The 13169-nt window shown below is 33.6% G+C and overlaps 1 protein-coding gene across 1 annotated transcript in view; it reads left to right on the top strand.

The window, feature by feature from the left end:
• LOC106664138 (neuropeptides capa receptor-like) overlaps window positions 1-9251 on the top strand; it is a 150374-nt gene extending 141123 nt beyond the window's left edge. Inside the window, exons 2-4 of the mRNA XM_014389581.2 lie at window positions 6120-6210; window positions 6299-6744; window positions 7045-9251. Of these exons, the coding sequence (XP_014245067.1) occupies window positions 6120-6210; window positions 6299-6744; window positions 7045-7598 (1091 nt within the window). The 3' untranslated portion in view covers window positions 7599-9251. The remainder of the gene's footprint in view (window positions 1-6119; window positions 6211-6298; window positions 6745-7044) is intronic.
• The last annotated feature ends 3918 nt before the right edge of the window (window positions 9252-13169 follow it).

Here is a 13169-nt window from a genome sequence, read left to right as displayed (position 1 = left end):
CGTGATTTTTTCAAAACTTATTATTTTCGTTACATCAGCTTCTCAGCCTCCGGGTAGGTCATAGGAGTGACATCTAGTAAATCGTAAAGACAAAAAAGACCAAGTTGATTCCTCCAGAAGCTGTCCCAAAGTCTTAAGTAACTCGAGAAAATATTTGAACCGCCATTAATAAATGTTATTAGACATTTTGTTCTTGGTCGACTGCAAGATTTTACAAAAATAATTCCAATTTATCGATTCTCGATCGGACGATTTCAAGGGTAAATTCAAAAACTTTCAAAATCACACAACTTGTAAAGAAAAACGGTGGATTTAGTATTATTTGGAACTCTCTTGGCTGTCTTTTGTCTGCCCAAGTTCTAGGATGTTCTTTCACCAACTATGAATTTTAAAATTGGTCCATTCGAAAATTCGAACAAAAACGAAAAATGTTGCTGACTACCCATATTTTCGCATCCAAAACCCAACCGATTCGCACTCCTTGGTCACGTCAAATCGACGGAAAAATTGTTTATCCAGCACAAGTGGTTTCAAGCTTTTACTTAAGATTTATTTTTAGAAAACTATATTTCGTTGATAGCAGAATAGTTTGAGAATCTAGTTGAGAGCCTCCCCGTTTGTTATGGGCTTAAAAGTTTCGGAAACTTATTTTATCAAATAACCCGAGAGAATATGGTCAATGGGCTTAAGTAGTATAAACCGGATAGAAAAGCTAAGTTAGATTGGGTTAGGTTAAGTTAGGTTTGGTTAGGGTCTTGTTAAGTTTCATTAACCTTACTTTTAAAATAAGCCCAAGGAAAGCATTCCACTGGGTTTAAGGAGTATGGACAAAGCAGAAAAGCCAAGAAGTTAGATTAGGTTGGGTTAGGAGGTTGTTATGTAGGGTTAAATTAGAGTTAGGTTACGGGTTAGTGTTTCTTATGGGCTTAAAATTATCATTAACCTTACTTTTAAAATAAGCACAAGAAAAATATTCCACCGAGCTTACGTAATATAAACGAAATATATAAGCCAAGAAGTTAGGTTAGGTTGGGTTAGAAATAGTTAGGTTGTTAGGTAGGGTTAGGGTTATATAGGGATAGGTTGGAGTTAGGTTACGGGATGGCTAGTGCTTTTATGGGCGTAAAATGTTCACTTATTTTTTTTAACAATTCATAGTTCAGTTATCTTAAAAAGTCCAAACAAAAAATAAAAGCGAAGTTCGGTTTTGTTGGGTTGAGTTGAAGTAGGAGTGATTAAGTTAGGTAGGGTTAAATTAGGGTTAGATTACTATTAGGTTAGGATGGGTTAGTGCTTATCATGGGCGTTCAATTTTCATTAACTTTATTTTTTAAAGAATCCAAAATTCGGTTGTCTCAAATAATGTAAACCAAAAAAAAGCGAAGTTAGGTTAGGGCTAGGGTTAGGGACGAATTAGGTTATGTAAGATTTTTTTAAAATCTGAATTAACGTGTGTTTGCAATACCTACCGTTTTTACGGACCGATTTCCAAACGTTTTTCGAAATTTTTCACAAACTCGGATGGACTTAGTGCAAAACGGAAAATGTTGGTTTATTTTCCAATAGTAAAAACGCATAATGGATTCTATAGGATTGAGCCATAAGCCAATTCGGCATATTCAACAAAATCGTAAAGAGTACAGATTTCACCGATAAGAATTTTAATGAAAAGGGATGGTAGAGTATTTCCTAGATTTTTTCTACAATTTAGAACACTTCGTGAAGGCTTCGCCTTGTTCACTGTAGTGAACGGAAATTAGGCGCGAGCAGTATTTGACTCCCATTCTTCACTTTCTACACTATTCTTTAAATTCACTAATTTCGTGGTCCGCTTGACCAATTAAATCATTACAATTAATTAAGGTTTTTAGTTGAGATGAAATCTCGAATCCCGCTCGTGCCATTAGCTTTTTTTCATCTCAACTAAAAACCTTAATTAATTGTAATTTCTTCACTATTTCGAAGCGTATGAGACTTAATTAATTATGGAATTCAACTGGCAAGTCTTAGTAAAAATCATGTAAGTAAATAACTGTGATTTATCACTTTTGACTTGAATATTTATTCATTTTAAAAGAGATTTGAAATCAACTCCTCTTTCGAATATAAAGAAATATTTAACCCATTGTTCTATAATTAGACGGAAACGCGTCTTTATCGGAATATCTACTTATTAGTGAAGTTTGCTAGTTAATTTCACACAATTATTAGCTTCCTTACTAAAAGGGACTGGGTAACAAGCTGAGATCTGTAACTGGTTGAAACCCAACTGCCACTGTTTCACTCCAATTTTCAACTAATGAGACTTACAAATATTGATAATATAATGATAGTGTGAAACGGCAGAAACGAATCTAAACCAAAATTAAATCAGTGGTTAAAATGTATAAAAATAACATAAAATACAAACTGTTCGAACCGCCATTACAATAATCATTTCTTCTGAACACCTTCACGCTAAACGTTACAGGTCCGACGTCTATACTAAAACCGCAAGACTTGCGGGTTTTGCAGAAGTGTAGACGTTCCGCGCCGTCCGGTTTATAATTTAGAAGCAACGTTATGATAATTAATCAACCAGCTGATATATTAATTGTTTGTATTAAAAGTAATCAATTTTTTTAAATAACTACTTATTACTTACCCTTTCTATAATAAAAAATTAGAAAATCATTTTTCATGACTGTATTTTTATATATTTATTTTTGTGTTTTCATTATTCTGTAAAAATGGAAGATGTTTTCATAACGACAAAGAATATGCCATGTTAAATGCGTGTTTCACACATTTAAACACATTGTCTTTTACCGATAATTCCATTTTATTTAATCCTCAGTGTTTTAACTGTGTCCATCGTTCAAACTCAAGCCAGCTTGAATTTTAGCCTCGTTGGAAGTTTTTTTTATTATTTTTACCCGCTCGATTGAAAATCGGTCTGAGTAGTCTAAATATAAATTACGCAAAACGTCCATATTGGTGTGGAACGCAGCTTCGTAGAGTCAATTAACGAGTTTTCCTTTTATGGTCTACTATATATTTTATATTGAAGAATTATTTTATAATATCAGTTCACCGGCTAATCTTGAGTGGGCGAGGTTGGCAGAACCCTTTTCTGGGCTAAACGTGAATAACAATCCGCCCAAATGTTAAACTGTTTCACTTGAATAGCGTCTATTTACAGAAAGAGATCGATTTGTAAAATCATAATATATTTTGATCTAATTCCGACTGAGTCCGAACCTGATACGACGGAGCTTATTTTGGCTTGTATGTATATAGACCTTCTTTAGTAGAACACGGTATTAATAAGATACGCTTTTGTTTTAAATCAGGAAAACTATCATGATGAATACCGTGGTCGAGTGGTTAGAGCGTCCGATTCGTACTTGTCACGCTAGCAGTTCTGGCTAAACAAAGCGGGCTAATTGAGAATAATAGGTAACAAGTATTATAAAGTGATTTGGCTCCTCGTCCACATCCAACCGATACACTTAAAATCTCCTGTATGATAGGAATTACTTTCTTTTACAATTATGATGGAAATAAAGTTCGGCCACATTCTCTTTTTGATGTATCAACAGTAACTTTATCTCTTATTTTATTCCAACAAAAACAACGCCGTCCCTAACGCTAATCCTATTTTAACCCATCATTACTAACACTAACCCTACATAAACTAGCCTAACCCTAATCCNGATTTGGGCTGGAGAGTGGGACCAGGATAAGGTGTGGGGTGGGAAGAGGGGTAGGTGTTGGGTTTAGGATTAGGAGGTGTCAGGTCCAGCTCCTGTCCCTCCATACCCCTCTTTCCGTTTGTTAGTTAACAGGGTACACCCGCATAAGCTTCGTGAAGGTGGAAAGTCGGAGTTGGGTATTAGAGGCTATTGGAGGCGCATAGTACCCGTTCGTACCCCAAAAGCTACATAATCCGAACCCTTAATCTTACTTCACCCTTCCTAACCTTACTACCCTACGTAACCTAACTCTAATCCTACTGTACCTAACCTAACCATGGCTTTGCCGTAACCTAAACTGTCCCTAACCCTAAACTTACATAGCCTAATTAATCTCAACCTACCTAACTAAGCCTAACCTAATCATTCCTAAGCCTACATAACATAGCCTAACCCATCGTTAACCTTAGCACTAACTCTACATAACCAATCGTCATTGTACAACCGCCCGCTATATCTATCCCTAACTCTAAACCTATTTAACCGAACCCGTCTCTAACCCTAACCTCACCCTTCCTTACCTTATCATTCCTAATCCTACATAATTTAGCCTAACCTGACCGTAACCCTAACCTAAGCATTCCTCACTTAGCTTATGCTTATGTTTAAAATGTTTAAATATATCATAAAACACAAACTTTTGGAACCACCATTAGAAAAATCATTCCCTCTGCACACCTGCACGCCAAAGGTCTGATTATTAGTCAAATAACAAGAGGAGGAAGTCAAGCAGCGATGTTACGAAGACGCATAACCTAACTTAACCTTAACCATTTCTAACCTAACCTAATCCAACGTAACCTAACTTTGCTTTTCGATTTTATTTAAACTATTTAAGCCAACTGGACTATGGGTTGTTTAAAAATCGGTATTTAATATTTTACGCCCATAATAGACATTAACCTAACCGTACCTTAACCCTAACAAAACTCTAACCCTACCTAACCCTAATCCTGCCGAACCATTCCTAACCCAACCTAACATAACCTAATCTAACTTTACCAACTTAATCTTAGTAATCCAACTCAACCTAACCTAACTTTACCTAGTCCAACCTAGCTCAACTTAACTTTTCTATTCAGTTTATTCTACTTAAGCCTGCTGGACTATTTTCTTTGAGGTTATGTAAAAAATAAATTTTATAAAAATTTTATGTGAAGGAAATAACATGTCATGTGACAGAGGCCATAACATTAAATTTCAAAATGCAACAAAAAAGCCAAAGTAAAGTAATGTACTCATATTTAGCAAAACAATATCCAAGGACAGAAGCAGGCAAAAGATTCAGCCAAGAATGTCTTATGTAAAACCACTAAAGTTAATCTTTGCCAAACCTTCTCCTAATTATTAAAGATTTATCTTTTTTATTTTTGAAGAATCTGTTTGGTTTGTCTCAGGAAATCAGATCTGATCTACCAAACACAAAATAACCTAACCACCTAACTAAATAAACCTAAACCTAAACCCATTCCTAATCTAACAAATCCCGGCTTAAGTTAACCAAATCTAGCTCAGCCCATGCACACTCCTCAGTCATGTGAAATCGATAATGTGAAAGTGGTCATGCAAAACCATTTGTATATCCAGCGCTCACAAACATATGTGAAGTTGGGTAGCGTTAGGGATAGGTTAGAGTTAGATTAGGTTTTTTATGGGTGTAAAATTTTCATTAACTCTATTTTTTAAACCATCCATAGGCCAGTTGGCTTCATTAGTAAAATAAAATTAAAAAATGAAGTTAGTTTAGGTTGGGTTGGGTTTGGTTAGGAATGGTTAGGTTAGGTATATTACTAATTATTGATTTATATAAGCTCAGCTATCACTTCTCAAATACTGCTGGTAAGTCCAACTTTTTTGTAATTGACAACAAATTAAGGGCAGGCCTCAAGAATCACTCATCCTCGGTGTTGGCAGTCTGAGTTCAAGCATTAGTCTTTTCTGTTCAACCACTGAGGTTGGGCTCCCGGGACTATCAACAGCTAGGTAATGTTTAGGTATATTTTTATTATTATAGTATTATTTATCGTTGAATGCCTCTGGTCATTCTGGTCTACCTTTTATTATTTCAGGCCTGTTTGAGCTGATTTTATATANTATATATATATTAGTTTGATCTTCAGTAATTGATATGTTTTGTTTGGTCAATTCTGCTCTTGCATATTTTTTTGAAATGTGAAAGTATATCTAATAAAAGAATATTCACAGACTTCTTAAAAACATTTTCTGTGTAGGAGTCATAACTTATCTTTCTACCAGATACCAACATAGGTTAAAAACATTTACACTTAAACTATTTAAATATTTACAAATACTTTCGTATTTATAAGCACATGTAACTATGTATAACTACAAAGTACTTACTGAAAATTAACGTTTTTATTATAGGACTGCCGAACGAGTTGAGCTTATACTGGCAGCAATATCCATGGGTACTTGGAAATGAGCTTTGCAAACTAAGGGCAGTTGTGTCAGAAATGTAAGTTAATTGAGGACCACTTTATAAAAATTTTATTAAATTGTTTCGTAATATATTTTTCTGATATATTGTTGTTGTTTTTTTCCAGGACTTCCTACACATCTGTCCTAACAATAGTAGCTTTCTCAATGGAACGATATTTGGCAATATGCCACCCACTGCATTATTATACAATGGCTGGATTGCCCAGAGCCGTGAGGATAATTACCGCCGTGTGGATACTGTCTCTTATATGCGCTACACCTTTTGCAATATTTACCACTGTGAACTACCTTGACTACCCCCCTGGGACGGGAAAAATGGTTCACGAATCGGCATTCTGTGCAATGCTTGAAAATAACATTCCGGAAAATTTCCCTATTTATGAGTTGAGCGGTTTTCTCTTTTTTATCCTCCCACTCATAATAATCGTGAATCTTTATGTAAGAATCGGAAGAACAATACAAGTGGGCAACTCGCTCAATCAAGTCGAAGGTGCTATCCACGGTGAAAATCGGCACACACAATCTAGACAGACAATTATAAGAATGTTAAGTAAGTTTTACCAAATTTATTTTAATATAAAAATTTCAAAGTACATTATTCTATTTTTTACTTGCTTATTGATTGTAAGTTAAAGTATTATAACAAGCTCGATCATCAGCTTGAGGTGACATTATTTCTTCTTTGGGGTTAAAGTATTTAGGTTAAGGCCACAACCTTAAAAATATTACAAAGTAATACCTATTTAAATTTCTATAAGACAATAACCATGTGACCACGAAATTATTTTTTAAATTAACACTAATTTTTTATAAAGCAAAATATTGCAATGATTTTTTTTCTTTTTTTCAGCTGCAGTTGTAATAACATTTTTCATATGCTGGGCACCATTTCATGCTCAACGACTGTTATACATTTACGGTCGCAACTCTCCCTACTTTGAAGTCATCAATGAATGGATATTCAGCATTGGTGGCATGCTGTACTACTTCTCTTCCACTATCAATCCTATACTTTACAATTTGATGTCGGTCAAATACAGGTCGGCGTTCAAAAAAACCCTGCTTTGCTGGAAAGACAACAATGACCACACCATGGCAAGCCGAGAAACTGAAATGATCCCTGTCGAGGGGGAAAGTTTCAACAGGATTAGTAGCAGATCTCATCGAGGGCGTCCACACAGTCTATTAATCCAGAATGAATCCGTGCCTAACAGCATCAGAAAATCGCTCCTGTTGTCGACTATAACATCCAATGCTAGCATTTGGAAAAAGAATCTCAAATCTTCCGGCAAAAATGACAACGGGCGACAGATGACTTTGGATGAGGAACTGCCACAAATAATTGATCCCGTTTGCCCACAACAGCTAACTGGAAAGGGCAATACATTTGAAACATGTATTTAAATTCAGTCTAAATTTATAATTTTATTTTTTTTAATAATAGACATACATATAGTACAACTTGAAGTGAATGAACATCATCATAAGATCAAATACATTAATATAATAAGATTTTGGGTAAATGTGATATAATCACAATAAATATTTCACTTTTAGATTTTATCATTTATTATTAAATGATGCTATATTGTCAATGTATGTAATTTTTTTAAATTGTGATATTTCGTTTTCCCTGTCGTATATTTATATTATTTATTGTTTTGTTTTTTGTACATAGGTAAACTGTAGAGTGAAAACATCGAGTAAATTTTCCAACATAATTCATATGAAAAATATCAATTTCAATGAGTGAAAAATAGAAGGGTTTGACATATTTATATATAAGGTTTTTATGAACTCAAAATGAAATTCCCATCAAGTTGTTTAGAATACCTCTCTAACCCCCTTCATAGTGTTGAAATTCAAATAATTCAACCACGGTCCACCGGCATAGAGTCTGATTTACATTCAATCATGGATATGTACCTAACCCTACTAACTTAACCCTAACCCAACCTAGCTTAACCATTCTTAACCTAACCTTAACCTAACTTAGCTTAACTATTTCTAACCCTAACCCAACATAGCCTAACTATTCTATTCCTAACCTAACCTTAAACCTACCCCAACCTAATCTAAATCAACCCATGTAGGTATCCATGTTAAAAATATAACACATTAGAACAACAATTATTTATGAAACACTGTTCCAAGAAAGAAACTAGTTACTGTTAATTTTGTATTTGTTCCCAAGTATGGTCAGTGACAAAAGAGTGAAAAGAAAAATTCAAGAGTAATGTGTATAAAAACAATACAGATATAGTTTATACAAATGAGAATTGAACGGAGTAGTGATCAAATTAAACAGACGTCAACGAGAATGATCTTTTGTAATAGAAATGAAATATTGTAATTTACAAGTAAATACTTAAAGGTGTCTTTAATTTTTATTGTATATTCTTTGTTACTTGATAGTTTTGTAAACATTTTTAATATTTTTATGAACTAAGAAAGTATTTAGTAAGAGACTGAATTTCTAAAAATGTTCATGATGGTGTAAGTACTTTTTTGAATATTGTTGTATATGAATTAAACTACGGATTTTAAAAAACATAAAATACAATTTTAAAAACTTATGTTTAATTTTAAATATCATTTTGATTGTTACGTCAATATTTAATTGCAAAGATCTTGGTAATATTTTCTCAACTGTGTAGATGTAACCATTTTTTAAATAGATGGATAATAGTCCTTAATATTGCAGTTTTTAATCATCTTAAAATCCAAGTAGTATGGATCATGCTTAAACCCTAATTTAAAAATTTAAGTGTTAATGTAAAAAAAACCTAAAACCTACTCTCAGATAGGCAGAAATATTTATAAGTTACAAAGTTTATAAGCAGATATTTTTAATTGAATATCTTCAGTTTGAATCACGTTCTGAGAACAATGTTGATTGTAGAGAACCAAGCTGCATATACATTGATAAGTTACAAGTAGAATTTAAAATTATGCCAAGTATGTGTCAAAAAAAAGAAACTAAGTATATTTTCCCATTCTAGTCTGTGTTTATATACATGTTGAAATGATTAAAGGCAAAATATAATTTTCACTGTATATTGTGTTTTTCATCCACAGAACAATGTTGCCTATCACCACACATTGAAATTTTGTTTTTATATTTGTTTTTATACTGAAAGACTGGAGACCAAATCGTAACATTAAATATACAATATATAGAAAAAAACAAGGGGGTAAATGTGTGTACTACTACTACTACTACTACTACTACTACTACTACTACTATAGTCTTTATTCTTTAATGTATACACAAAGTTTACAAATCGGCAGTATACATTACAAAGCAAAAAAGACGTTCCTCATGGTTTAACACCGTCTGTGTAAGTGGACATGATAGGAAGATTAAATTGTACGTTAAGTTTTTTATTGTATAACAAGTTAAAAGCCAAGGAGATTCTTTATTCTATGTGATTTTGTATGTACACTCACAATAAGGATTTGTGAATTAAAAATTTCATTAAATTCATTCACTATCCTTATATTTTAATTGATCAAATAGATGGGACTATGACAACTCGTGGACAATTCTGAGAAATGAAAAAATAGAAAACATTTCAAAATGGTGGAAATGGTTTGGTTTTCCATTCAGAACCCTAAGTTTCAATATTTTAGTTTGGCTGATTCAGATCATTTTGATCGACATATTCTCAGTGTTTTTCGCTAAGGCAGACGTTTTGTCTTCTTGCCTTCTTCAGTGAGCAGTACAGGAAGATCAAAATGTATACCCCCACAGGCCTGTACATGAAATTGTACAATTCTAGCTTTGTGGTTTGGCCAATTCCAATCAGTTTGATCTGCCTATACTCACTGTTTTTAATGTCAGGCTGGTTTGTACATCTTGGTATTTTCAATGAGTGATTTAAGACACAATCAGCCAAAATAAATCTGACGGACCAAAACAGCAAGGATTATCACACCAAAATGATCTACATTATATTAAATTTTACCATTCCAATTTTGTGGTGATTTAGAACAATTTCTCGCAGACAAAAATGATCAGAACAAATATCCCTTAATCCTCTAGATGAAATCTTACCATTCTAATTTTGTTGTAATTTAATTGTTTCAGCAATCAACATTTCAGTAATTCAAATAATTTTGGTCTGTCAGGTTGGTTTCGTTTTCTTGGTGTCTTCAATGAGCATTTTAAGACCAAACAAGTCTGACAAAACAAAACAGGGAGGATAAGCAGACCAAAATGAAAAGACAATACAAAACTATACCTCTCACTCCTCAAGAAGAAACTTTACACTATAATTTGTGAGTTGGCTGATTCAGATGATTTTGATGTGCCTGTCCTCACTAAGAAGAAAAAAACTTCATACAAGTTCAAACATAACTGACAAATCAAAACTCTTGTTGTTAATAAATACCTGTAATACATCTAGATGAAATCTTTCTAATTTTGTGCTTTTCATTTCTGATCATTTCGATCTGCCTAGTTGTTTGGTCTGTCAGACAGGTTTCAGCTTCCTGTAATCTTCTGTGAGCAATATAAGTCACAAGAAGCCAAAACATGTCCGAGAGACTAAAATTGCAAGCGTAAATTGGCCGAAATTAAAATATACAAATAACCCTCAAACTTCTATATGGCATCTTACAATTTTAATTTTGTAGTTTGGCCAATTCTTATAATTTTCATCTGTCTATCCTTGCTGGTTTTCAGTCTTTCAGATGTTTTTTACTTCTTGTGATCTTCAGTGAGCAATTGAAGACAGATACAAGTCCAAACATGTCTGACAAACCAAAACTATTATTGTGAACGAATATTCCTCATACTTCTAGATAAAATCTTTCTTTTTTTGTAATTTGGACATTTATGATCATTTGATCTGTCTAACCTAGCTTTCTTTGGTCTGTCAGACAGGTTTTAGCTTCTTGGAATCATCTGGGAACGATATAACACACAATAAGCCAAAACAAGTCCAGGATACCATAACAGTGAGGATAGGCACACCAAAATGAACTACAGAAAATCTTTCAATCTCAATTTTGTAGTTTGGCTGATTTAGATTATTTTGATCTGCGAGTCCACCATTTTTCAGTCTGTCATCTGAAATCTGACAGGTGGAAATAGCAAGGATAAGTGAACTAAAATAATCAAAAATAAATACCATGCAGACCTCTAGATGAAATCTTACAATTTTAATTTTGTAGTTTGACCAAATCTTACTATTTTCATCTGCCTATCATCACTGGTTTTCAATCTGTCATTCAGGTTTTGGCTTCTTGCCATCTTTATGGAGTGATTTAAGACACAATAAGACAAAAGAAGTCTACCAAACCAAAAAATAACTAGAATAAATGATCAGAATCAAAAACCACTCAAGACTTTTAGATGAAATCGTACAATACTAATTTTATTTTTAGGTCAATCTTTCTCCAATTGATGCCTAAAAGGTTTTGGTTTTTATAAATGATTGATTTTCCTTAAAAACAACCAATACCTTAAAGCATTATGATGGAATTTGTATAAAGGTGATTTTCAAACCCTCGATACAATATGGACCAAGTCTTTCAGCCCTTAATACAAGTACTATAAACTAGTCATCAAAAAAAATGAAATAAAAATGTTGATTTTGTCCTCGGTAAAATTAAAAATTACAGATGCAGAATTTTCTTCCACAACTTGCTTCCATGTTGTCAAAGTTTATGTAACCCTTTCCATCGGACTTAATCAATTGAAGTACACATTTGAATAATAATTCTAAAGAAATAATTTTACCCTGAAAATTAAATCATCAACGATTTGTACGAAAGTTCTCAAGGCTGTGGTTTTTGTTTAAACCCTCTAATCTGTCGTTTCATCTACAATCTTCAGCCGGCCTACAAATATTTCATCATAAGTAAAGAGAAATTTGGAGGAGGTAGGTTGGTAGATTTTCTCCACTAGTGATGATACGATATACTATTTTTATTTTGTACTATTACTAAATAATTATTTTTGGCAACATGTCTGTGAGGTACATAATCGACCTTAGTCATTCTGGTCTGCCTATTCTTGCTGGCTTCAACTGTCAATTTGGAATTTCACTATCTCCAATTCATCTTTGTGAAATGTGATTGCCAGACCAGAACAATCAGAGATGATCAATCTAAAATGTAAGAACATCCTGTATAGTATGATGAATTAAATTTTAAAAAACATATCTTTTCCAGCCTTGAACATGGGGAGTATTGTCCTGGTTTATTTCTTGACATGGAGTAAGCCTTCGATTGAGTCTGACAGCCAGGGCTTTTCCCCAAGTTAAGGCTCTTCTCCCCTCAACTTATTACTTGATCATAAAATCCTACCTGTCCGATCATACATATCAGACAAGATGTACATCTCTTCTCTTTTTTGGGGCAGGAGTACCGCAAGGAAGTTCCTAGGTCCTCCCCTACATATGTTTTCAATATCCGTCTAAATATTAACACATTCCTTGCTACATTTGCAGACAACACACTTATCCTTTGCATCTAAACCTAGAAAAACCTGCCTCCAACATACAAGCCCGTTTAAATGATATCCATCAATGGACCAAAAGATGGATAATAATAATTAATAATGCACCCACACAACCTTTACCCTCCACCGTGCAACATGGAGTATATTCCGATACTCTACTTTAACAACATACCTATACCGACTGCTGATATAGACAAGTGTTTCTTGACAAAAGACTGGCATGGAACCACCACACTAAAGTGAAAAGACAGGAACTTAAAAAAAGAAATAAACTTCTAATGCATATACTAGACAAACGATCAAAACTTTACTAATGGACAAACTGTTAATATACAAGACTGGTCTCCGACTGATGTGGACCTACGGAACAGAACTGTGGGGTTCAACCAAATGCTCCTATTCCAAAAAATCCAGTCGCTGCAGTCAAAAATTCTCTGTAAAATCACCTTACCCTATACCTCAAAACTCCTTTTGTCAAAGAATTCGTCCATTCCCGATACACAAAA

Source organism: Cimex lectularius, unplaced genomic scaffold (assembly GCF_000648675.2).
Source record: "Cimex lectularius strain Harlan isolate CLEC.00 unplaced genomic scaffold, Clec_2.1 scaffold270, whole genome shotgun sequence".
Classification (NCBI taxonomy): domain Eukaryota; kingdom Metazoa; phylum Arthropoda; class Insecta; order Hemiptera; family Cimicidae; genus Cimex; species Cimex lectularius.
Note: the sequence above shows the minus strand (reverse complement) of the source record. Positions and strands in the feature narration are given on the sequence as shown.